Consider the following 26,946-nt stretch of genomic DNA (forward strand, 5'->3'; position numbering starts at 1 on the left):
GTTGCAGCGCAGCCTTGCTGTCTGAAAAGAGAACTGCAGACTGAGACTGACAGGAATTCAGTTTCCGCAAGGCTGCTGCGATGGCGATACTTGCGCATGCCGTATAGAAGACACGACGCGATCAAGTCTGGCAGCCCACGTGATACTGAGGGTCGGTATCACGCGTACGTCGCTGCGCTGGCTCCATTCTCTTTGTCAACAGAGCCGTCGGTGTACAACTGCACATGTTTGTCACACATTCTGTCGATGTATTCTGTCACCAATGATTTTGCCTGTGCTACAGGTGTAAGTCGCTTGTTGAGAATATGCGGAATGGTAAGAATTCACATTCCACAATCTCATATGGCCGCGGTGGTATCTGACGGTTTAATATTTTAGTAAATTGGCAAGTCAAGCGCTCGAGGTGTGTCGAGTACCACAAAGATGCGTGATTCCGTCCGTCTCCTAAGTCGTTGGAGAAGCGCCCTTCCTGCCTGAGCCTCACTGAGGCGGCATAGTTGCCAGAGCAGACGGTGACGGATGCAAGGAGGCGGAGAGAGGACGACTGTGACTCGTGAAAAACCTCGTTGCTAGCAGCTGTCTTTGGCACACCAAGAGCTGTCCCGAGGCGTTTCCCATGTAGAGACTCCGATCGGTCGTACCGAGACTTTGATGGGGATATTAACGGCAACTGGAAAAGCACGTGATTCACCACCAGTGCCGAGTGTTATTTCAACATCGAAGAAGGATGCCTGTTCCAGCGAAGCGGTGGTATCGATCGCAATTTGATACGAGGAGTTTTCAAACATATAATCAAGCCAATGTATTGAAGCTACTGTCGAGGTACAGTAAAATACTCTGATGTATCGTTTGCGCAAAGCGATTCGAAGCACGAAGAGTTCGAGGCGCTTTAGCTGGTGCCATATACGGACGTCAGACAACTGTTGTTCTCTCCAGGTACTGGCCTTTGCACTTTGCATCGACATGCACAGACCTGCCGCCGCAGTACCTGGCTGTACCGAGTCAGCTGCATCAGCGCTGTCGGTTTGCTGCCATTGCTTTCTACCGCTAAGTGCTTTCGGCGCGCCAAGCCATAAAAGCACCTACGACCAGTATCGCACCGCCTTTATTACCGCGGCACCGCAACCGTGCCAAAGGCACGGTTGGCGGTGCCGCACTGACACTGACACTGCTCGTCGCACTGACACTGCTCAAACACTTTTGCTTTCTCCTTGTTTTGAGGCCATGCGGGAAAGCGTCTTTGCCCTTGGATTTATCGATTTCATAACCACAGGCGGCGAAAATTCCCCTCCAAACACTCTCCGACAGCGAAATTACACAATGATCGATTGATGGGATAAGACGTCCTAAAGGAAACTAAAAATTTGCCTATGTGGCCTAGCTTGTCCCGAAACAATACTCGTCATCTACATTGCATGAATTTCCTTTCCTTAGCGCTGTGTGCCTGATACTTAGCTGTAAGGAAGGCTATGTCACAGTGCATAGACGCACGCTGTTCGTGACCTGAAAGCACCGGGAGCCCAGCGTTAAGTACAGGAAGTGCAGGCAAGATAAATGGCGATAATCGTTTGGGGTTAAGATAAGCCACAAAGACTGTGACTTTTTCTTAGCGCAACGAAATAACGACAACCTTTCAGATTGGCCCACGGGGAAAAAAAAAAAAAGACCAGCGCTAAGATCAAACCCATACGCAATGATACAAATACTCGTATAACTACACATCTTGTTTGTTACAGGTCATGCGGTGACCCTTCATCGTACGGAGCCCGAGCGTCGTCTTCGCAGTGTCGAGTCCGTGCAGAGGACGCCTTGTGGCTTCCATTCCAGCGCCAAAATATCCTGAAACGGTGCAAATACCTACACTCCTGATGAGCGGTGTACGAAGGCGAGGAGTTGTTTCTACACCGCGCGCTGCTCGTCAGTTATGTACCTGCGTTAAATTGTATTCAGTTAAGAGCTGTATGAATCTCTAATAAATGTCAGTCCGCATACAGGAGTATGCGCCATCTACTGTGACTTGAAATGTCATTTCTGTCCTTGGCGAAGCACAAAAAATTATGGGGTTTTAAGTGCCAAAACCGTTTACTGATTATGAAGCACGCTGTAAGGAGGGGGGGGGGGAGGGTCCGGAAATTAGGCCACCTGGGGTTCTTTAACGTGAACCGAAATGTAAGCACACGGGTGTTTTCGCATTTACCCTACACGAAAACGCGGCCGCCGAGGACGGGATTCGATCCCGCGACCTCGGGCTTAGCAGCCGAACACCATAGCCACTAAGCAACCACGGCGGGTTTGGCGAAGTGCAGTAAATGAAAAAAAAAGGATTCACGTGTTCTAAGGCGGGAACTCACAGAACGTCCACCACGTCTGACGGCTTGCAAACAAACTATGCGACAGCCCGAGTTCGGAAGCTACAGATTTAGAACGGGCTTGTCCCTTACGTTGACGGCCTGCTTTCGAAAACTTACGGCTGCTCGATCCGTACGAGTGGTACATGGTTCAGCCGATCTGACTGTTTACATTAAACAGTGCTACCGAGAGCTGCCATGGTAATTTTTGGGCTATCACGCCTTCAATGGGCAAACCCAAGCGTTGTTCGTTGGGTGACTTCCGAAAAGCGTCAGCGTCGCTTAGGGCGGAGATTGGAGTGACGCGTTGAGCCTATTTTCCTTTTCGGTGGTATTTTCATTGCTTTTTTTCTGTATTTTTTTCTTCTTCTGCGGTTTTCTTTCGGTACACATTTGCGTCCCACATCTTTTTCTTCCTAGGACGCCCATTTCTTCGTTCCCAGTCGGCGCAGAGACCATCGAGATCGCATTTGCAAGCGATCCGCCTTCCTGTTCAGTCCCGGTAGTCTTATCAAAGCCATCAGCAGCCTCCTCGAACTAAAAAAAAGAAAAAACTTAAAGGCTGTTATAGACCATGATATATTCGCCGTCGTCTCGAGCTTCTCCTGCGAATCTCGATCTTTACGCCGCTTCCGTGATGCACGTGCTCGGTTCATGATACTCTGTTACGCTCTACGAAGGCTGCGATTATTCTTTGGAAAACATCACCCGCTCCGTGAAAAGGCCCTTCGGGGCTCGTATATTTACACAGATGAGCGAAGAATGGTCTTCGCGCCTTCCGTAAAGGACGTGAGACCGAGGGGTGCACCAAAAAGGAATCAAGGGGGCGAAAGGGAGGCAAATGGCAGCGCGGCTCTTCGCTCTATTACGTCGTCGACGTGCTGTTCTCTCTCTCTCTCTCTCTTCGACGTGACCGTCGGTCGTGGCATCAGGCCTAAACGGTGGCGCCTTTTTCGCTCCTTCCTGGTCCGCGCCAAGGTTGCAGACACGACGGCGCGGCGTCAGCGGCAGCGACGGCGTCGCTCGGTCGGCCGGCCAATTGGCCAGCCACCCCTCCCCCCTTCACCCCCTCCAACCTCCGTCCGCACGCGTGGCTACCGTGACACGCGACTTCGAGATTCCGCAAAGCACGCGCAAGCGGCTGCACGATTTTCTCCGAGCGCGCCCCCTAGCGGGTGTGGTAAGTACACGTCTTAGTGAACGTGACGTGTACGCACGTTAGGCAAGACTTGCGGCACTTAGCGATTATGTGCGTGCGTCGTGCCGGCCTCGGTGCTGCCAGCGCGGATCTTGATAGTGGCCCGAGTCATTGACTGCCTACACTCAGGCCGGATTGATATATATTGATTGATCCCACGTGGTTTGTCGTATCGAAGCAACACGTACGCTGCGAGAGACGTCGTTGCGCAGGGCCACGGATTAATTTGACTGCCCACGGTCCTTTCGGTGCGCACACCTCACGGGAGCGCGATCTCGTTTGGCTCACATCAAAATACCGCCGCCACTGCGTGTACAGAACTCGCGATCAAGTGGTCGGTTGTAGAACGCCGTGGCCAATAAACCACTGCGAATTAGCCCCGGCGAACTTGTCGTTTTTCAGTCAATGAACATCATGTGCTGCCACCCGCTGTTCCCGCCCTAGACTGAGACACCAGAGAGTGTGAGTGCCGTCTCGACACAGTAACATTTCTCCATGTTATATAGCACGATGGTCTGAGTGCATCGTGTAGCCATTTCACGGAATCCTCATCTCCAACCTTATTGTTCACACTCATGTGTTGATGCCCGCGAAAACTAAATATTGTGGTCGAAGCTAACTTCGACACATCAATCGGAGACTACCAATGGACGCTGCGTAGCAGAATGGCCTGATGGCACTTTGTTTTTCAAGCCTTCGATTCCTTCCTACACTGTGCTGCCCTATCCTCACCCGGCACGACCTACACTACCTGGTGGACTACATCCAGAAGTTCCTGTAAACGTTCACGAGCTGAGTGCTTGGTTGAGGATTAGCTAGCAAAGTGTAATAACCGTTTTCATTCATTCATTCATTCATTCATTCATTCATTCATTCATTCATTCATTCATTCATTCATTCTTCCGCTGAAGCTCGATAAATACGTACAGATACATCAAATTGATACCGAATAATCTCCATGCAATTTTTTTCTTTTATCTAGACTGAAGATACATTTATCGAAGCGTAGACAATCTGATCGCCGATTTTGCTCAATGGCATCTGGTGGGAGGGCTCCGCTCTTCCAAAGAGACGCCGTAATCCGAGACACGCGATGCCAATCAGTTGTGCCACAGGTTTACGGGAGCGAAACTCTCGCGTTGATCGCGCCTTCCGCGGGTGGCGTTTCTTTCTCTTCCAACCTACACACTGTTACGCGTACGCATCAATACGCGTACGCATCACTGCTGTACTTTCGAAAGGAACGTCGTTGTCTTGCTGAATTTCTTCCGTTACATCCATCATAATCGTGGCCAGCGATTGAAAATGCAATAATAAGAATGGAGAGGATGCGATTTAACATTTCCTTTACACTGTTCGGGTACATACTACGTAGGGATACAAGAGAGAGAAGATGGAGAAGTTTGCAAGTATAGCCTGTATGGCATACCGTATGCGACCCATTGCGGGCGGAAACTCGGGACAAGTAAACTAAAGAATTGGCGGGCTCCTGCTGTTACACCGGAGTGATATTAATGCGGTATAGCATGTGTGGGTCACGCTCATTGCCCTCACGGTACTTTCCTCGTGCGCTCGCTGCCGCTTAAGGTCGACCCATATTCAGCGTTTCTGCCGGCATCGGCTGGCAAGATTTGGGAGATCCGGCTTGTCGCCTCCCTTGACGGCGACGGTACGACGTCGAACGCGTGACATCGGTGGAGAGTCTAGACGAAGGAGTAACTTCTGCGCCACACGCAGATGCATAACGCTTGACCCAACCTATAAATCCAAGCCCCTGCAGGAAAGCACGCACTACGAGCTCGTGTAAAAAGCGCAGGAGTGTTGTTCTATAGCTGCCACTTTTCGGGTGTATCGCTTTTACTCGTGCACGTGCGTAAACGGGCCAAAGGCGGCCGAAAGGAGACCTGCAAAAACGGACCGTATATGCCTTCCACGCGCGACCATTATTTTCACGTCGCATAACTCTGAATGCAACACGGAGGAAGGAAACTAAGGAGAGGCCCTGACGTCACTCTTTGTGAAGCAAAAGTGAAGCCGGAATTTGGCGTTGCTCATGGCGATGCTCCGCCTTTTGGGCCACCCTCCTCGCTTGTTTACATCTTTCGCGAAACCACGCCGCGCTGCGCGTGGTGTCGCGCGCTCGCGCAACATCTGGCAGAGCACGGTGCAGGTAACACAGCGCAACAAGACACGGTGACTAACGCAAACCCGCCCACTCAGCGCCTTTGCCACGGCCCGAAACCTACCAGAGCAACACGTGTGAGCGCTCAAAACCATAACAACGCCGCCATCGTGGCCCAAAAGGCGTGGCCATACAACAGAAAAAATAAAAAAGCAGCAAAAAAATGAGAACCTACTACGTCATTTCCGCCACACTTTTCTCCTAGCGCGCGGAGGGGGTAGGGCCTCTCCTTAGTTTCCTTCCTCCGTGGAATGCAACGACGGATGCCCGTCGCTACAGTGACGCGTCGCTCTGCAAGTTAGATCACGCAGGTGCGAAAAAGTACCACCCAAAGCAATTACAGGTTTACGCCATGCAATATACGCTGATGACATCACACTTTGGTGTGCCACCGGAAACCCAGGCGAACAGGAAGCCACACTTCAAACCGGCTTAGACATCGTCGACACCTACATACACCAGCTAGGCCTCACATGCTCCCCGGAAAAATCAGAGTACGTCGTCGTACTGAATTCCTCTACGCGCAAAGCAGCTGCTGAACGCGCCCACATCACCTTGACTATGACCGGCGAACCTATCCCGCGCAGAAAATCCGTCCGCATCCTCGGATTTCTGTGGCAAGAGAATGGACGTAGTGCGGAGTGGCTACGGCGCATTCTCCATCAGGCAAGTCAGGTCATACACATGATGACACGCGTAAGCAAGCGCCACACAGGCCTGCGTGAACACGAACTCCGTAAAATTGCTGAGGCAGCAATCTACTCCCGAATCCTCTATGGCCTGCCATACGTTGCACTTACACGCACCCAGACCAAACGACTCGAGGCTTCTTTGCGAAGATGTCACCGCATTGAAATGGGTGTTCCCAGGTACGCCCGTAGCATCGATGTTGAACGCGCAACCCTGCACAACACCTTGGATGTGAAGGTCCAAGCACACCGGGAGTCTCAGCATCTCCGTCTGAGCACCTCGTCCCAAGGACGCGCCATCCTGCGAATGTTGGGACACGACACTTCACCACTTCCACCTCTTTCCATCGACCCTCCACCATGGATAACTATCCCTCGAATCGAAGTCCGACCGATACCCCGGAATATGCACTCCGAACGCAACGCAGGCAGGCGACAGGCGCGGGCGACCCATCTAACTGACCCAGCGCATGACACCTACTATGTTGACGCCGCCTTCTCGCCGACCGAATCCAAGACGGCAGTCATCGGCCCTCAGGGTGGCATCACTCGTTGGCATAGCGGAGTACCCTCTGCAACCGACGCCGAGATCCTTGCCATTCGGAAGCCATTACTATTCCCCCTCACTCCACGCCAACCATAACCGTTCGCTCAGACAGCCAGGAAGCCCTTCGTTCTTTCGCAAACAACCTACTTCCCTGTCATATTGGGGCATCCCTCGCGCTACACATGCAACAACATCCCTCACTACACGTCCTCTTGGAGTGGGTGCCGGGCCATCAGGGGATACAGGGAAATGAGCGTGCTCATTCCCTCGCTCGCGAGTCTAAAATACCGAGCGCTCCTATTCCATGGCCTGACACCTATTGCGCCAGAATGCACCGCGCTGAACACCGCAAGCAAAGCCGCGCTAGGCTCCGCGAACTGCGCTCGTCTGCATGTACCCTTCCGGCCCCCGATCCCTCCTTCACCCGCCACGACGGCTCCCTAATTCGTCAGGCTCAAACTCTAACATTGGCGAATGACGCCATGCAACACATTATTGAACATCCGGCATGTCCGGTGTGCGGCGGCTATCCCGACGTTCGCCACACGTACTGGACCTGCCCCCGTGCACAGTCCTCGCCTTACTATCTCCCCACCTCTTCCCTGAGCCGATCTATTCCTTACTGCTGGGAGAGCTGGACCACTCCGCCTGAACCCCACCGAGCCGCTTTTTGGTCGCTCCTTGTGCAACACATGAGGCACGTCCAGGGCGCCACCACACCCCCCGCTCCGGGTGCTACTACATGATCACACGGCACCGAAGCGGCGGACGGCACGGACGAAGAGCCGTTTCAAATAAAGTTTTATTCATTCATTCATTCCAAAGCAATTCACTGAGAATTCAGCCCCGACAGCACAGGCCTATATACGGGCTGTTACGAAGCTTCGGGATGGAACGGGTGGAAAAAAAAATAGAATCAACAAATGCACTAGCAACACTGGTCCTGGCGTGTCCAGGCCAGACGGGCCGTCATTAGCTTCGTGCCCAGGAATGCTCGGCCCGTAATAGGCGCACTTTCATTCTGCCAGACGGCATCCATTCGCTTTCCCTTATAGCCACGCTCAGCCAAGAGAGAGAGAGAGAGAGAGAGAGAGAAACAAAACACAAACCAGGGAAATGCTAGAGAAACAAGCGCGGCTGGAGACCAGTGCCGGGTGCAGAGCATAATTATACACCCGTGCGTGCGTCTGCGGCGTCCTGCACGGCGTCCCGTCGTATCCGGCAAAACGACGCGGCGCCGTCGTAAGGGGAAGCGGGAAGCCCCCAGCAGTTTGTGCGCATCAACCCTCGTCCGACAACGGGGCGCCGCGCGTCGCGTGGCCAGAAGCGGTTGCATGTGCCACTGTCACGTGTTGCTTTGGTCGTCTGGCGCGCCAGAGCTGATGAGACAACGAATGACTCCATTCTCTCCAGTCGAGTCTGTCCCCTAAACAGCTGCGCAGTAAGTTAACTGCGCATTTACGGCACACGCCAGCAGGACGTCCACGCCGCTTCACAGTCTGTCGTAGAGGGACATTTATGTATTTATTTTTATTTTATTTAATTGTTTACTTTTCACACAGGAAGCCAAAAGTGTCAAGACTAAAGGCGCTTACCCGCGCCTGACCAAGGACCTGGGGCGGCTTGCGCGAGCATTTAATAACGAAAATAAGAAATTTAAGAACGCGTTCTTAAATGTTCCGTAGACAACGCCTAGTCCGCACAAGAACGCGTTCTTAAAGGCGTTATTATTTTCGTTATTAAATGTTCGCGCAAGCCGACCCTGTTCCTGTGACCCACGTCTGCCCTAAGCAAAATTATAGACCAATGATTCCGCGATGCAGCTGGTTTTCTTTTCAGCCAATGTATAGAAAGCCTATGAATATAACTGGAGATATGACAAATCAGTACTGCAGGATCCCGCAAGGTGGAAGAAGTGTCGTGAAAAGGAAAACTGCCATCCACCCGAGCGTAGCGCGAAGCTACAAAGGAAACCCGTCCAGGTTTCAACACCCTTTGTAGCTTCGCGCTACATTCGGGTGAATGACAATTTTCTTTTTCATAATGTGAGACAGAGGGCTGCAGTCGAAAACTGGCATTGCGAACTCTCCCCTATCCTCGTCAATTTCTCTTTGCGCGTCTGAAGTAAAGATAACATGTTTTTTTCTTTTTTCCCGGTGAGCCTGTGGTCCGTATACTTTTTTTCCTCACGGGTGTAAAACCTGTGCTCAAGCGAAAGAGACATCTAGTGGTCTTGGCGTCTATTGTGGTCCCGTAAGTATCGAATTAACGAGAGTTCACTGCATACCCAATTTTTTTAACGCAACATGTGACGACAGAAACATCGGTGTGTACGCGCAGAAAACAACATACAAAACTAAACGCCATACGACAGTTGGTGCACACGACACAGCAAAACAGTGCAACAGCCCACTTAGGACGATAATATCAGAAGTCACATATAGACGATTTCCTTTTTTTTTCAGTTTTTCAGTGGCCCAATCGGGAGCGTCTTCTTCAAGTCTCAGCAACAATGAAGCCCTGCGCTGCATAGATGACCCAGGTACGTTACAACGCCGCCTTAACTCCCGGCGCGTACATCGAGTTAACCACTATTTGTCCTCCTCGACCACGTTTTCAGTGTCACTGCGAATCTCTTCACAACGACAAACGAGGGACGATGACCAACGAAATTTCTTAAAAGTAAGTGTCAGTGCACATTTAAAAAAATTACATTATGGGGTTTTACGTGCCAAAACGACGATCTGATCGCGAGGCACGCCGTAGTGGGGGACTCCGGAAATTTGGACCACCTGAGGTTTTTTAAGGTGTACCTAAATCTAAGTGCACGGGTGCTTTCGCCTTTCTCCCCCATCGAAATGCGGCCGCCGCGGCCGGGATTCGATCCCGCGACCTCGTGCTTAGCATCCCTACACGATAGCCACTAAGCAACCACGGCGGATCTTTGTGCTGATAAGCAATGTAGGAAGGGCGGCAGAAGGCACACTGAAACAGCCCGGCCAGTTCGTTCTGATTACTGCATCTGTACAGAAGATCGGAGGAAACTAAGGTAGGAGTAATCTATTATTTTTGAGTAATTATTCAATTACTTTCGTGGGTCAGTAATTGGTAGCCGTAATCAATTATATTTTTGAATGAAGTAATTGTAACTGCAATCGGTTACATTTTTTTTTCTGTAACGTGTACAAGTATTATATACAGGGTGTCCCAACTGTCATGGACCAAGATTTAAGAATATGCCAATGCCACGTAGCTGGACAGAACCAAGCTAATGTTGTTTGCCGTCGCTTGGAGATACTCAATTATTTTTTTTTGCATACCGCCTAAATACATAATTAACATTAACTATTAATTAATTAATTAATGAGCTTATCGAATATTATAATAAAATTAAACGTGTGGATTAAAAAATTGTAGAGCAACATAAAAAGTCCCGATACAGCTTTCTGTTGATCAATACGTGCTACATAAAAGTACTTTTCTGAGCGTTAAATAAGTCCGAGAAAACACGCAATATTCCCGTGCGACTGGCCGCTCCAGGCATTTTGCGTGTATTCGCGGGCTTCTTACAGGCTCGGAAAAAAAACACTCTAATGTAGCAGATACCGAGCAACAGAAAGCTGTATCGGGAGCAAACATTCGCAGATGCACGAGGAGCAATCTCCCGTCAAGGAGAATAAAACTTTATTAATTATGGAGGTGGCGCTTCCCTTCGGTGGGGTGAAATAGCTACGGCTGTTTTTTCTTCCTATTCTATACCATAACCGGCGGACAAAATTTTGCAAACACGGCCGGGGAGTGAACCCGTAATAGCTATCGCTGTAAAAAAAAAAAATGAAGAATGCTTTACAGTGTCGCCTTTAAAGTAGGCAAGTGTTGTACTCCCTTCGGGCTGTTTCCAGCCGACTCCCGCGCTTCATTTGTCACTCTGTGTATTTGAATATGTGATTTCGTACAATTAAAGAAGCTCATGTCCACAAAATTTAGTGCTCACGCATCACGGTTAAAGTACAACCTTTCGCGGTGAGACGCTGAGGAGAGAACGGGGAATTTGGGCAGAAAGGACGAGAAAGCAGTTCCTGCGCAGGTACATTGCTTCCTCTTCACAATCTCTATCTCTCTTTCTGAAATTGTGAGGTTTAACGTCCCTATAGCTGCATGCACAGTGGACGATGAGAAACGCTGTAGTAGATGTCCCGCATCAATTTCGACGCCCCGGGGTTCTCTGACGTGTGTCTAATCCAAGTGCACGAGTACTTTAGCATTTCGTCCCCATAGATACACGGCCGCCGCGCCCAAAGTTCGAACCCGCGACCTTGTGGTCAGCGCAATGCCATAGCCACTGAGCTACGCCCGCAACGGGTACACGCGAGCATTACAGTTTACTTTGTGCATTATTGCAACATTTTCTTCTGGCCGCTAAAAAGTGTCCTAAGATGTACACTGACGGGCAATATTAAGTGAAGCAGCATTTGTATATTATGCTTCTCCATTAGTGAAGAAGCATAATTTACAAATCCTGCTTCTCACCATGAGAGGAGGCTCCGCTAAACAAGGATAGGATAGGATAGGATAGGATAGGAACGAACTGTATTTGTCCAACGGTTATTGCTGTTGGTGTGAAACAGTAAAAGACGCAAAAACGAACATTTACCGACCGTGTCAGTCGACTATAACAACGCCCTTATGTTTTGCACAGACAATTTGCGTAATATAGCGTTGCAACGCTATATTATATATATATATATATATATATATATATATATATAACGTGGAAACGAAAAAGAAACAACACAACGGGCTTGATATCTCCGGATTGAATAGACTGTGTAGGACGAGCCCGAGTCGACTGGGTCACAAGTGTTTACACGTAGCGTGTTTTGTGGTCGAGCAACAAGATCGGGTCAAGTGTGTTGCTTCCATTGATTCGCAGCGGTCGCTATCGCTTGCTTACCGGCTGCCTCGCATTTAGCGCACTCGGGGTGATCCCTGATAAGAGAATGGTTCTCTTTTATCAGGCGTTACTCGGTAGCCTTCGCTCGGTAACTGGGTCGCCACTGGCGCGAATTCATAGAGGGACAGCGCACTGCGGAAGACCGGGGCACCAATCAACGCGGAATATGCGGAGGATACAGCCAAAACTCGTTACATCGAAGGCGCATATAGCGAAATTTGACCTTCATCGACGGCTGCAGCTCTACATGTTGGTCATTATCGATTCAAATCACATGGCTCGTGCAGAACTGCCCTTTGTGTACTATATGTAAATCGCCCCATAAGTGACACGATCGTGCACGTAGGTGCTCTAGTTTTCCAAGCGGGCGTGACGAATTATGACTGAAGGGTACGTGATAACTAGCCGCGATTTGAAGCACAGTTGGTGAGAATTTAACAAAGCTACACACGAAACCCTGCGAACGGAAGAATTTTGCACTTTGTTATTCCGACAATGAAGACACAATGTGAATCAGTGTTAAGTTTCGCCTGCCTTTTGAAATATAAACATCAGGCTTATTAAGCAGCAGGCTTTTCTTTCTTTGGTACTGTACATGATATATATATATATATAGTGAAGGAGAACAAAGGAAGCCGAAAGGCCCGATAAGCAGTAATAAGAAAACACTGTTAAAAAAAGAATAAATGCAGCCATAGTTGGCACATGAAACAGAAACGCTGTAAAATGCTGAACTAGCAGACGGGTCTTTAAAAATGTTATCCGCGTTTATTGTGCTAGAAATAAGGGGAAGGCGAGAGGAAGGGTGGGGGGACTTTACGGTGATAGTGAATGTCAAATTTTTCTTTTTTTTAAATTGCGCTAATGACGCCAGAGAGGTCACCTATTCTGCGGTATTTTCACATACTTTGTATCTTTCGTGCCTATATATATACATTGCGAGACAGCTGTTAAGCCTCAGCGGTTTATTTCGCAGCTCGCGCGCTGAAGAAACTGACGCTGGCCATGATGATGAAGAAAATGAAGGGGTAATATAATGCTCACACCATATATATATATATATATATATATATATATATATATATATATATATATATATATATATATATACTGGTTCAAGGAACTCAAATAAAATGTCACTTTGGCATACGCTAAAGTTCATGAAGGCGCGCCCGCTCACGACACCTTCATTACATTACTTGAAATTTTCATTCTAATGCGTTTTTAGTTCCTATTACTCGTTTCTCCCACCAAAGGTTGTGGGTTCGAGTGCCTTAATTACCACAAAAGCTGCAGAGTTCGACTCCCCAGGAATTTTGGTGCCATAACGCCGGACGGCGTGACGCCGGACATCGGATTTATTTGTCGCATGAGCCGTCTAAGGCTTTCGCCTTAAAACAAGCATTTCATAAAAATTTCCTTGAGGGGCTCGCTCCTCTCTCTGTCGCTTAGGTGCAGGTTCAGTTGTGGCCAAAAATTTGTTCGATTCGACTTGTTCCTTTGTTTTGTTTTCTTCTTTTTTTTTCCTATGCTTTCCAATGTGCACAGTACTCCAGAAATGATAGATCAAGTTGTGCATTCATCAAGTTCAGCATTCTGTTGGTTACAGTTAAGTTGGAGTGGCGCTCTTCAAGAGAGTCCTGGCACTCATTCCATCTTTCGAGGCCAGATCTGATGCCATTGACGCTAACCTTCTCGCTCTCACCCTCAGCAGAAAGTTCCTCGACAAGGGTCTTCTGTTGCTCATGCGCGAAATAACAGATGCAATTCCACTCACGGCGTTTCTTTCAAATTTTTAGCGTTGCTAATATTGCTTGTTTCTTCTTGAACTGGTGCATCAAATACCAAACATATTTCGAGCTAAAAATCAATAGTGAGAAAACGTTATCATTAACAAAGTTAATGCTAAAAAATTAACGTCATCCCAGCGTCACAAGAACGATTTCGGTGAGCACGATACGAAGTTCGCGTACCAAGGCGGAGTTCGCGAAACAAGGTAAAATTTTCTGAACGCACTGTTAATTCTTCGTCAACAGAAAACCGAGGTTCGACCAAGTGCACGTTCGATTTTCCTTTATGGTAGGCTTAGACGCAGTGCGTCCCTGAACAGTCACGGCTGCTCACGGCGTCGTCACTTATCGTAGCATTGTCGCGGAATCCTTGCTCAAAAAGGCTCCCACTTTATCAGAATTAGGGAGTCTGACCTCTCAGTGCAACTAAGCATCTGTCTGTTGCAGATCAAACAATGCGCGCGACTTGCTGGGGGACTTCGCCGACCTCAATCAAGGCACCCGAACCGACCTGCAGCAGGCAAAAATCTGCAACGTTACCCGAATATTTCTCCGGCTCTTTCAACACATTTGAACGTTGCACAAAGCCGGCCTCCTTGGTCTTCGGACTGCGGTATAATATCGGACATACCATCAGGATCAGGAAAGCATAGCGACGGCACGTTGTACACGAAAACTTGGAGATGTAGGCGGTATATTCTTCGACAATGTGGCAGCGGACCGCAGTTTACAAAGGCTACAACGGAGCTACGGCACAGGTGTGCGTTGGCTAGAGGCGGGGTCCCCGAGAGAGGATGCCCTGGCTGTCGTGCGTTCTACGTCTTCGGTTATTCGTCAAAACAACCTCATTTGTCACCATCCCTTTTTCTCCCTCTTTGTCGAGGTCAATCTCGGTCTGTCCCAGTCAATCGTAAAATTGAGTGCCTTACAGAAGCTGCGCGCGACCTTCCCGAGTGACCTCCGCTTTTTCGAGTTCGCTCTGTCCTCACGGGCCGGGTGGCCCAACGGGGCACCACTCGAACGCAGCGGCGGTCGCGCGACGAAGCGCGAAAGCGCATCCTTCGTTTCTCCCGAGATGAAAGGAGACACCCCCGGATAGAATGGGGCAAGTGCGGGAGGCTGCCCATACACAAGGACGGGATGCAAATTGGGTCGCCGTATCAGGAGACTCTGCACTGCCACTTGGTCGCCCGTCCTCGACGTCGCGAGGTCAGGGTCACCGCGTCTCGCCTGCAGCCTTCGCTTTGGCAAGCAAGCGCCCCATGCGCAGAGAATAACACCTCCCGCTGGTTCAACAACTTTGGCCGCTGCACGCCGTTGCCAAAGGGCGCCTTAGACTGTTCACCAAGGGCAGAGTCGTTGGCAAAGAGCGGCCGTGTTCGTTTAAAAATATGTGGAGACGGGTTTAGGCTGTTCTGCAAATTGCGTACGCAAATATTGTATCTATTTCTTTTTCCTCCTTCGTCGATACCTGCCAATTGTCAATTAAAGGTGAGCTCATAAGCTCATAGACTGTCTATAGCAAATTGGATGTCAGTCTTCCGGCTAACATCCTTGTTTGTCGCACCTCATTTATATCTATCTCTTTCTGTGTTGCAATCAGTCCAAAGCTCTTATAGTTAAACATCTACATACACCTACTATGGGCTACCAAAATGTTTTTTAATGTGAGCATCAATTATGAACCATGGAATAGACAAATCCTGTTCATTTGTTCTTCTTGTGCTTTAGTACTGAAGAGTCCTTTCATACTAAAATAAAAAAATAACAAGTCTGCAAATCGAAACGCACTGCGGGAATCGATGTTACACGTAGTATTTTGAAGGTGGCTGGCTATCTAGCGGCTTCCGCAAATTGTTGCAAAGTGGACCGACGTGTTTGTGTAAATCGAATAGTTGCGTGTGCGACGCTATCGTGTGGGACGATCGCTTGAAGACGACGACCACGCTGACAGCGATCGTATGACGTCAACGGCGTCTACTGCGGCCATTCGGCGCGAATTCAGGCACACCGATTGTTGGGTTCTGCGTAAGAACCGCGAACGGGTGTCAACGAGAGAAACGCGGAACGTGACGTGACCTGCGACTAAATGACTGTTACACAATCTGCGTTACGTGATCCACGTTAAAACGGCGGTGGCATTTGTAGCGGCGAATAAATGCTGAAACCTCATTAACCTGGGCCTATCACGAAAGCTTTACAACGTGGCCCAGTTTCTAGGTATAGCGTATAAGCTGATACAAGGAAAGTACTGAGGACTTTGGGCCGATATTCAAGACAGTGCATTCTCACAGAGCACCTCAAAAGCGAAAGGTCTCGCGAGGAAAGCAGACGAGAGAGTGGCATGGGACGCGAGTCCAGGGGGCAGTGAGCAGGATGCAGCAGTGTGGTCGGGGCTGCACCGTCAAGTGGGCGCTGCGGATGAACCAAGCGGCGGCCACATCCATCCTGCTATATGCCCTGCCGCTGGTTCTACTATCTCCAGCCAGGAAGCAACAACTCGAGAGACTGCACAGGAGTGCAGTTAGGAGCATCCTCGGGCTCCCCAAGCACTCTCGAATTGCTGCCACACTGGCTGAGGCTGGCGAATGGCCACTGTCGCTGCACATGCTCCAACGTGCCCTAGGGCACATTGACCGTCTGCACCGTGCTCCAGATGGTGGGGCTCTGCTCTGCCGACTGCGGAACCAACCACTATCTCGCATGGGGGGCCTCTGTCAGCTCTACGACGAGCTGATTGTACAGCGACCAGTGCCCATGGTCACACCTCCGCCACACGAGAAGCCTCCAGAGGTGCACCTATCCCTGAATGGAGCATCAAAGCGCCGGACGCCAGCAGCAGCACTACAACAGGCAGCTACTGCCAAACTCCTGGAAGAGCTGGACGGCAGGCTGCTCGTGTACACGGATGGCTCCGTGCTCTCCAACGGCTCCGCAGCAGCGGCATGTGCCATCCCATCTGAGGGCAGGAGCAGGCAGTGCCGACTTCCTTTTCGCGCGAGCTCCACAGCAGCTGAGCTGGCGGGACTCCACCTGGCTGCAGACCTCCTGGCTGAGGACCCCCCGACAAAACCAGTGGCGGTGCTAAGTGACTCACGACCGGCTCTCCAGGCCCTCTCCGATCACCATCGACACGGAGTCACTGAGACCCTCCTGAGAGCAAAAATCTCGGCCCTCTCTGCAGTGGGGGTAGCCATCTCCTTCCACTGGCTGCCTTCCCACGTAGGAATCGCTGGAAACGAGGAGGCGGATGTCCTTGCTAAGGCCGCCCACCACCCGACCGTTCCACTCACCAGAGCAGTCGCAGCATCGGATTTCTCCAGGCAGAGACTCAAACAGCTGCTCATATCCAGCCATCCGGACAGCAGGGTAGCTACCAACCGCGCCCCAAAACTCCTCCCTGAGAACGGCCTCTCGCGACGGGACCGTTCCACACTCCGTCTGCGCACGGGCTCCGTGTGGACGGCAGCTAGGCTCCATGCCAAGGGACGCATCGCCTCGCCGGCCTGCAGAAGGTGCGGCGACGCCGAGACCCTCGAGCACCTACTCTGCACCTGTCCTGCACTAGCACAGGAGCGCGCTCCAGTCACTGCCACCTACCGACGGTATGGACTTCCGGCTACCTCAGAGACACACCTGCTCTTCCCGGCCCGCTACCACCTCCCAGCACTGGCAAGCCTGCTTGAATATGTGTACACAAACGGGCTCCTAGATCGCCACTAGACTCCGGCCTCGCACGGCCTCTGCCCGAGCGCCGGCCATCGCCCCTAGATGATGCTGACGTCTGCTGCCAGAAACCAACTCTCCCTTTCCCCCTCTATCCTCTCATCTTTCTTTCCCCGCCCCCATTCCCCATTACGCTGCGCCGTGCTCCCATATGGGCTGCAGAACTGAGCGTATTTTCCCTCTCCAAAACCACGAAGAAGCATCAAACGCTTCGAAGGCTTTGGAACGGCGAAAGTGTGCGCACGAGCTGCACCGGGCTGCTAAGCTCGAGAGCAGAGGTTCGATTCCAACGTCGGCCTCTCATTCATTTTAAAACTATGGCAGTACGGGAACCTATATGTGTATACCTATTCACCACAGAGTGCCTAGAATGAGGCAAAGAACGCTTCGCATTGAACAAAGAAATTGCAGCAGGTGTACAGTATAACATGGAACCAGCAACTACCCGCTTCCAAGACGAAGGCTCGAACCACTACGCAACGCCTCGCGCAAGCGGTTTGATAACACTTTCGCTGGGCACTGGCTCACACCTGAGCGTTTTAGCACAAACGATTTTACTTCGGGTTCGTCTCGTGCAAAAACGCGTGCAACGTTGGTGCGCGCGCACCGCAGTGCGCCCTTCCATCGCTCCACCGGCGTTCTCTGATTCGCTGAGCGTGCTGTCTCCTCGGGGGTTCACGGGTTCGGGCAACAAGGGTGCTAGAAGACGCGCCGGGAGTATACAGGCGAACTCATCAAAGACCACCTCGCTGAGGGCTCGCTTACTGAGCGCGTCTCAAATGTCCTGGACAGCTCACGCCTGCTGCTCCGTGGGCGCTGCGCGCTTTTTCGAAAAGCGCAGAAATATCTTTGTCCAGGAGCTTCCGGATTTTCTTCAAGTAGTACTGGAGTTCTGTGAAAGCTTTCAGAAGAAGCGTGGCGATTCTTCGTAAGTGTGGGTTAAAGCAGTTCAAATGTCACTGCAGTCTGGAGGATTTTTGGCATCTTTTGTAAGAGTAGTGCTCGCGTGAGGAGACGCGGCTGATCATTTTCGAACTACTGGCAGGTAACCGAAAAGGGAAAACAATGGTGGAAATATCTGATCCGTCCTTGAGGAGTTGAAACGACAGATAAGAGACGACAACTATACTACGCTCGTCAAGACAGGACATGGACTACGCGCGCGCGTGTGCGTGTGTGTGTGTGTGTGTGTGTGTGTGTGCGTGTGTGTGTGTGTGCGTGTGTACGTGTGCGTGTGTGTGTGTGCGTGCGTGCGTGTGTGTGTGTGCGTGTTGGCGCGCGTGCGTTTGTGTGTGTGTGCGCGTGTGTGTGCACGCGTGCGTGTGTGTGTGTGTGTGCGTGTGTGTGTGTGCGTGCGTGTGTGCGTGTGCGTGTGTGGGTGTGTGTGCGTGCGTGCGTGTGTGTGCGTGTGTGCGTGCGTGCGTGCGTGTGTGTGTGTGTGTGTGTGTGTGTGTGTGTGTGTGTGTGTGTGTGTGTGTGTGTGTGTGTGTGTGTGTGTGTGTGTGTGTGTGTGTGTGTGTGTGTGTGTGTGTGTGTGTGTGTGTGTGTGTGTGTGTGTGTGTGTGTGTGTGTGTGTGTGTGTGTGTCCTCTTTAGGGACGCACGACCAGATTTCCCAGTTTAAGTTGTCCCATTTCAAGGAAAAGAGATTACGACTTTAATAGAAGCCGGAGGCCTGGTTTGGCACTTAGTAAGACCAGTAAAACGCTACATGACACACTCTAACTGAGGGACGAAGCACACGCTACAAAGCGAGAGAAATATGTGGGGCGAATTCGGCTGAAATAAGCTGCAAAATGACGGAGCAAGAAATACGAGCAAATGGGACGAGGTCTGCGCTACTTCGCGGCGGGCTGTTCCAGCTGCTCTCCCCCTAGCCCTTCCACTCACTAAAAAGGTGAGTCACATAGGTCTGCAAACACTCGAGCACCCATTGTGAGCTGCATTCATCAGTGACGTTCCTACAGCTGTTCGCTGGTTGTCTCCGTCGCGGTTTGTACACAAGTCACGCCTAACTTCACGCTCGACCGAGTAGCCTCGCGTATGAGCGTCCGGCAAACCGAATCCTAGCATTCAGGATGATTCACGCTATTACTGCGCGAAGAAAAACGGGGACAAGGGAAATGGGAGCGGGGACTGGCTGTGCATCGCCGAGAGTGCGGATGCGACTCAGGGTTTCCCAGCACGGATCCTCATAAGGGCAAGGGAACAATTGGACCGCGAGATAGCGGTAGCCTTCTGTAACAGAAAGCGGAAACACGAATGCATAAGCCAACCGTCAATAGCACTCATAGATCAGAAATCGTGATATCCGTGTAGCGCGATACGTGGAATTCCGACGCATGGAAAATACTGTTTTGTGAAGTAGAACATTGTCTTTGTTTGCCTGTTCATTCCGCCTTAGATATGATGACATGTGTACCTTGGTCAACTATTTATTTGTAGCAACTTTTCGAGCAAACCAGTTGCGAGTCTGCTCTTGTCTGCTGCCTCCCTTGTCCCAGTTTCCTTTCGCGCAGTAGTAACATGAATAACCAACTCGCCCGAATTTGAATCCTTCTAACTAATTCAGGATGAGGACGGGGACTACGGTATATAAGGAGGGGGACGACGAGGACGACGCTACATTCCTACTCTACTGAAAAAATAAATAAATTATGGTGACCTTCACTTGTCAGAAAACAAAATTCAAACAACACGGAAGATCCCGGAACAATGGAGGCTTGAAGAGATTAACAGTGGTTGGAAAGTGATGTCTTTGGAGCCAACGCTTCGACAGAGAATTTGTTTTTGTTGCTGCTCCGAGAAGGCAAGTGACCTTGAGGAAAAGTTAGCATCAGCGACATTACTTGTTCGATTACAGTAAATCAGATAACACGCATGTCATATGGGGTCTGAAAAGTTTCTTTCCTTCAGAAAATCATATTAAAGACCAATGTAACGTGCGGTGTCACGGCCCTTATGTCTTTCTTTATTTTTTAAATTGAACAGTGAGAAACGGTGAATTGCTTTGCTTAAAGAGTCACTCCACTCTAAGTGAAGAGGAGATTGAATCACTAAGTTTGCCTCGCAAATTTAAGGGGATTGCGCAGAAACACGCTCGCCGAGTTGCCACGGCGGTTTATACATTTTACTGCTGCTCAGCGATGCGTATTGACATAGATGCGGCACCCGGCCACGGAGAGGGGTGGTACCATGGAACGCCGTTGTAATATAGAGCTACCCGCGCACTGACGTTCTAATGTGTTAGGATCAGGGACGTCTTCGCACAAGCAGTTGCGTTGAGACGTAGTCCGCCACTTATTCCTCGACAACACGATACAAAGATTGTAGACCTTCATCAACAGAGACAACGTGGCTGCTGTTTTTTTTTACCGAAAACTATGACGATCTTTAATTGCAACCGCTGAACAAATTTGTGGGCGAGAAAGATAGATTTATAAAAATGAAGAGTCAAAAGTGGAGGCTGCGTCGAGTAGCCTATACAAAAAAAAAAAAAAAAAAATGGAAGCAGTTAGATGTGTTACCATGGAGCTAAGGTAAGCAAGAGATCGCGATTAAAGCTGCGTCAGGTAGCCTTCAGAGAATAAGAAATTATTAATAATAGTAAAGTCCAATGGAATACCGGAGAAACAATTGGAAAAGGCTCGCGAGAGTAACTTAATTGTTCCTCACCCGTGGGTACGAATGAATTCCTCTTTTCCAACAACGAATGAATAGCTACAACGCTTAATTGTGCAGTTACAGCGCTACGGTCTAAGTTTTCGAGCACTGAAATAGTTTAATAGCTGCCTACATCGACGGAAATTGTCGATCAACTTGCGCCGCAACCAAAGGCGACTCACACGCGAAAGAAGAAGAAAAAAAAAAAACATCGTAGCGGTCAAAAGAGCGACCGCATACTCGCTATGCACGGAGTCACTGACCTGTTGGACAGAACCCACTGGGAGGTCGGAGGCTCAAGAAGCGCCTTGGCCATCACCATTCCGGGCGCCGAAGGAATCCGAGGCACACGCTATGCGTCGTCCGTCCTTCTCAATCCGACCGGTGCGTACACGCGAGCACAAGGGTCCGCTGACCTCACCACCGTGCGAGAGCCACGGCCGATCCGAAGCCCCGGCGATGTTGTCGATGGCTTTCCAACCGCCGACCGAGCAAAAGACAAAGGCAACGTGCCCGCGGAGAGCGGATTCCACCACGGTAAACGGCTTCGAGCTTATACTGCAGCACCACTTTACACGAGCCGCGGCACTTGTCCCGCAGATGCACGTACAGGGGAACGGAGCGAGAGGAGCCTGTCGCATCGCGTCCTATATACCTTTCGCTCGATTCCCTTTCCACCGAGGTTACACTGCTGAGCTCAGGTCCTTCCGTAGACAGACACACTGTCCTTCTTTCCTTTCTTCTGTTCTTTTCTGCTCTTTCTTTTGCGTGCCCGACTCCCGAAGGGAGACGTGTTGCAAACCGCAGCCGCAATCAGTCGCCGTTCATGCGTGCGCGGAGAGGGCGTATATCTCGGCGCTTGTGTACCTGTCCCGCAAAAAAGATGTCGTTATGTGTTTGTCGAGCAGCTCTGGCTCCTCGACTCGAATCGAAAGAGCGAGCCGCGAAAGAATGGGAGGAAGGTACACACAGGGGGTAGGGGGGGGGGTAGGAAGAAAGGGAGGAGGAGAAACCGTTATCTGAAGCACGCGAGAAACGAACGGAGAGGTACGACTCTACTTTTTCCACCCATTTTCTGCGCTTGCGCGCCGCGCGGGCCTGTTCGTGCTCGTGACCCGAGTTCTTTGAAGGCGCGAGTGGTGGCGTCGGAACAAGGGTCACTACGGGACAGACAATTGAACATGGCATTTGGAGGGGGTTGCAAACTAAAACTAACCCACACTTACATCTCCTGCACAAAATAGACAAAGAGAGATATCCAGATGAGTGCCCGTGGTTCGGGGCCGAGCCCATGCCGGACCACATGACATGGGAATGCGCCAAGGCTCCTCAAGACAACACTCACGAAAGCACAACGCGAGAGGGATGCGAGGCCTCGATCTCCAGTTCGGAGAAAGCAGCCCAGAGGGCTGCCACACTCCAGGCAAGCCGCAGAGTTCGAGCCAGCGGAGCCCTAGAATAGGGCCCGCGACCAACTTGAAGATCGCTCGTGCTATTTTCTGCAATAACTGTTTTCTACTACTAGTTGGCGAATTGGTGTCCTCTCAATGTTCATTGTGCAGCGGTCCAGGTCAGTGTGGCTTAATTAAAGGGACATTGGGCGCGTACATCGAGGGAGAGCCTGGCTTTACCCGAGTACTCGCACGACCAAGGAGCCCTCGTGACGGTGATCAATGGTAGCCGAATAGGTCTAACAAAAGCTTGCGAGACGTGGCCGAGTCATGGCAAATGTAAATTTGTGCCATGTGTTAAGACCACGGCATTTCTAGATTTTTGGAGATCCCTGCGTAGCTCACAATGTCTACATAATAAATTGAATTCGAAGCTATATGGGCTCGGGCGTTGCGGGAATTGCAATTTTTCGTAGCTCACGTGTCCCGCAAACTTTTGAAGCATACTGTGCACTAGTGTAACTATATTTGCATGTGCAGTTACCAACTGTCTTTCCCCCTACCTGCTGCCAGAGAAAGTCTTCGTTTTTTTCTTCGTTTTTTTCGTTGGCTGAATGCACGGCAAAGAAAAAAATGTCACTAACTCGTTAGGCCCAGTTACACAGTGCCGCACAGACATCGTAAGTCACTGTCGTCTAAACCACCGACATTACCCATTGCCACACCCCACCCTTACTCGAGAAGAAACAGTTACGCTCAGGCGACCGCAGACCAACGCATATCCACACGAAACCCTCCTACACGCCATGTTCCTTGCACAATATGAATACCAATACAAACTATGCGCAGCGCCCTGTACACTATCCTCTATGATGTGGGAATGCCCACACGTCAAAGCCTTACCACCCGACTTCTAACCCTCCATCGAATCGAACAGTGGGAGCACCAGCTGACAAGCACCCACCCGAATGACCAGCAGGACGGCTCGGCGCCGAGGTTTCCTGGGCTAAGGGAGCTTCCCACTATGTAGCAGAGAACAAGTGCCTGCTAAATAAAAGCTTATTCATACCTTTCTCATTACTTCTGTGCGCTGCTTCTTAAAGCTCTCTGTACTGCGCACATGTACTGTTGAAGCTACGAGTTAGTGTTTCCGTGAGTTACTATTGCTTTTGACGGTCGTCCCTTGCGCGCGCTGTAGCTAAAAACGAAGGAACGAGGGTCACTTCATGTGTCTTCATGCTTCACCGCGACAGACACCTCGAAATATGCGTGCCCATCGATGAAGAAGAATGGTATACAGCTAGTATACCACGCACTGCATGACCATTGGAACGCTGGTAGCTGCCCTTCCGGCATACCTGTATCGTGCGTATATAGTGTTTGCAGAACGCACGCGAGCGCGCGATTGGTAGAGCTACCAAATGTACCTGTTCATTTGAGCATGGACGTACGCTTTGTGCGAGTAGAGTGGCCACATTCACCGATGAGCGTGCAATGCCATGCTTGTCTGCGTGTCAGCGTACGTCTCAGATGAAGTGTCACTAGTGAACTCATTGAAAAGCCCGGCATCGCTGTGAGGCTTAACACAATGTTATATTCATATTGATGTCGCGAGTAAGTTGTGTTTTGGTTAAATGAAAGTGCGCCTATAGCGTCGCAAGTTAGCCCTAATGCGCTTTATTTGTTTTCAGTCCCGTTTGACGGTGATTATATTAGCTACTGGCCTTCACAATCGGATCCGCAGAAAGCTGGGCTGCACACTTATAAATTTAATATATATTTACTCCCTCTATCTCCAGGCAACACTGACTGACTACAGCACTGACTAGAGCTGCATTACTGCTGCCTCTGTATACCTCAGCAAACCAGTTGCCTCGGGACCAGCACAGAAGGAAAGCACAGAAGTACGCTTGAATGCCAACGCTTCTTGTTTAAAAAATAAATGTCTTAGAACACTTACTTGGATGCGAAATGTCATCATCATCATCATCATCATCATCATCATCATCATCATCATCATCATCATCATCATCATCATCATCATCATCATCATCATTATTATTATTATTATTATTATTATTATTATTATTATTATTGATTAAGCAACCGTACGGTTATCAGCATCATCATCCGCGATAACCCCTTCCTAGAAAAAAAACCCTGGATTCGGGCCTGACTGGTACGATGGGCATTGCGGCAAATATTTGGCACCGAAGCACCGCTCTAGCAGGGTCCTTCAATGCCTTTGTTCTAGAGATAACGATAAACATTCCGCACTCACATGCGCGGGAAGCGGACTCGCCCTGTCGGCAATCTCTTGTTGTATCTGTGTCTGTCTCGTTCACTGTCCGCAATCACAGAAACACAGGAGACCGAGGAGCCTCCATCGTCTCCGCCATTACGCGATTTTCTAAGATCCGTCGTTTTCGGCGTAATCTAATCGGAGCAGATAACGCGTCGCGTGGCATTCGATTGAATTCGCCGCGGCCGTTTGATGCGGTTCCAATCCCTCCATGGAAAAAGCTGGAGTAGTGCGCGCTTGAGATATTTGCTCTGCGCTACTCTTTGCCGACACAGACATTCTCTCGCATCCCTAAGCTTTCTTTCTCTATCTCTCTCCCTCTTTCCTTTGCAGTCTCTCTCCCTTGCATTGTCTTCCTGTACGAAGACGTATCATACCGCCATGACGTTCGACACCTGGCGACACATGGCACGCGACGACGTCAATGATATCGCGACGCGACATTCGAACTGGAGGCAAGAGCAAAAGTCTGAATGCGGGGAGGCCCCGACAAGCAGTGGCCGCTGTACAACCCGCAAGGTGTGACGCTTCGGGTTCAGCGTACGCAAATCACCTGCGATAAGAAATACGAGACAGAAGAAAACGCGCATCCAGACAAAACTGACGCCACCGATCAATAATGTAGTGTACGGAAAACACATCAAGGCAGTCCCCGGTCCTCGAACGAGACAAAGCGGTCAGACAACGTGCGCGCCTTTGGCATGCCCGACAACGAAGTCGTCGCACCTCAGTTTCGAAATAAGTGCGCTTTTCTCACAACAGAGGCTTTGACAGATAACGTTAGGGGCATATACTGGGTATGCAAATCTGCGCCTGACGGAAGCGTAAACAAATTGCGAATGCCACCGCCGATCGATGACTGATCTCCTAGACTTCATCACTGATTTACATTTGCGTTACTCGTGCTGCTTTGCGGTGCGCCTCACTTCGGGAGGGCCTATGACAAATCTCGGGCCAGAATGGCCTCTCTGCGGCCTGCTTATACCGGGTTTCCCACGTAACTTGAGCCAAATTCTAAATGGATTTGCAAATGCCACGTAGTTGGACAGAACAGTGCAATACGAATAAGGCATTCCACAAAATAGAAAATCCGAGTGCGGAGCAGTGGGAGAGCGTGCTCTCCAGCGGCGACTCTAGCCTCCAACGGAGGCTGGTGGATCATGCCCGACGAGCAGCCACGCTCAGTGGTGCCCTGGAATAGGGGCGCCAACCATGCAGGCCGGAGATCGGCATCAACCAATAGAAGATGAAGACATCCGGCCCGACCGCTGAATTACTCTTTCTAGGGCAATAAAGTTTACTTCCTCCTCCTTGCTACCGCTTGGAGATCACTCTGATTATTTTTTGCATTCTGCCTGATTACATAATTAATCTTAATTATTGAATCAACTTATCAAATATTATAATAAGATGAAAAATGTCAATGAGAATATTGTAGAGAAAGATGAAAAGCTCCCGATACAGTTTGGTTAAAACAGGTTGGCGGGCTAGTTGGTTTGAATGTACGATAGAATGGAAGAACATGCGGAAGAACGTATGTTGGTCAAACTGGCAGATGCATCAATGAGAGACTAAAAGAGCATCACTATAATGTTACTAGAGTAGTCTCGGGCCATTTGGGCATTCATTGCCGAGATTGTCCCTGGAAACTCATGTTTGAAAGCACTTCTATTTTGTATAGGACTCATAGCAGGATGACAAGGGAGATCGTGGAGTCCTTGGAAATTGAAAAATGAGAGGAAAGGTGCGTGAGCAAGCCATCAGTGTCGCTATTTGAAAAAGGGATACGATTCCTCGGTTTATCGTTGTAACTATTGCAGTGTATGTTTTGACCATGACTAAGACACGTATATATGCTTCGTCGACATGCACTACCGATAGTTCTTTCTTGTCTCGTTTGTTTCCGCTCGTTCGGTTTACCGATGAATGCGAAAACAAATTCCATAGTTGAAAGCAGCGCTGTCTCTGTGTATCTGTTTCTTTCTACGTCCTCGTTCAATCGCGCTTACACATTCTATACCGATACAGCGTTCTCTTGCTCAATAATTGCTACATATAACCGTTTTTCCTAACATGAAAGAAGCCCGCGAGTACACAAAAGATTGCTGCGCGACTGACCGCTCGAGGCACGATGGCGTGAAGACGACGGTACGACGA

General features: G+C 50.0%; 1 protein-coding gene and 1 long non-coding RNA gene across 20 annotated transcripts in view; one reads left to right on the forward strand and one right to left on the reverse strand.

Moving 5' to 3' along the window:
- LOC129387267 (uncharacterized) overlaps nucleotides 1-24,446 on the forward strand; it is a 73,580-nt gene extending 49,134 nt beyond the window's left edge. For 9 of the 11 annotated variants that reach the window (XR_011892859.1, XR_008614527.2, XR_008614529.2 and 6 more), the window contains one exon: nucleotides 1,737-2,011. This is a non-coding gene — a long non-coding RNA (uncharacterized lncRNA). Of the gene's footprint in view, nucleotides 1-1,736; nucleotides 2,012-9,125; nucleotides 9,218-9,429; nucleotides 9,507-9,584; nucleotides 9,647-24,286 lie in introns of those variants that run through there. The other 2 variants (XR_011892861.1, XR_011892860.1) reach the window with 2 other exon arrangements.
- The window catches only part of fray (oxidative stress responsive kinase frayed), a 274,312-nt gene that overhangs the window by 102,992 nt on the left and 144,374 nt on the right, over nucleotides 1-26,946 (reverse strand). The window contains exon 1 of one of the 9 annotated variants that reach the window (XM_055076080.1): nucleotides 21,360-21,693. The exons of the other annotated variants lie outside the window; for them this stretch is intronic. Coding sequence (XP_054932055.1) covers nucleotides 21,360-21,418 — 59 coding nt within the window. The 5' untranslated portion in view covers nucleotides 21,419-21,693. Of the gene's footprint in view, nucleotides 1-21,359; nucleotides 21,694-26,946 lie in introns of those variants that run through there. 9 annotated transcript variants of the gene reach the window in all.

Source organism: Dermacentor andersoni, chromosome 2 (assembly GCF_023375885.2).
Source record: "Dermacentor andersoni chromosome 2, qqDerAnde1_hic_scaffold, whole genome shotgun sequence".
In the NCBI taxonomy this organism is placed as follows: Eukaryota; Metazoa; Arthropoda; class Arachnida; order Ixodida; family Ixodidae; genus Dermacentor; species Dermacentor andersoni.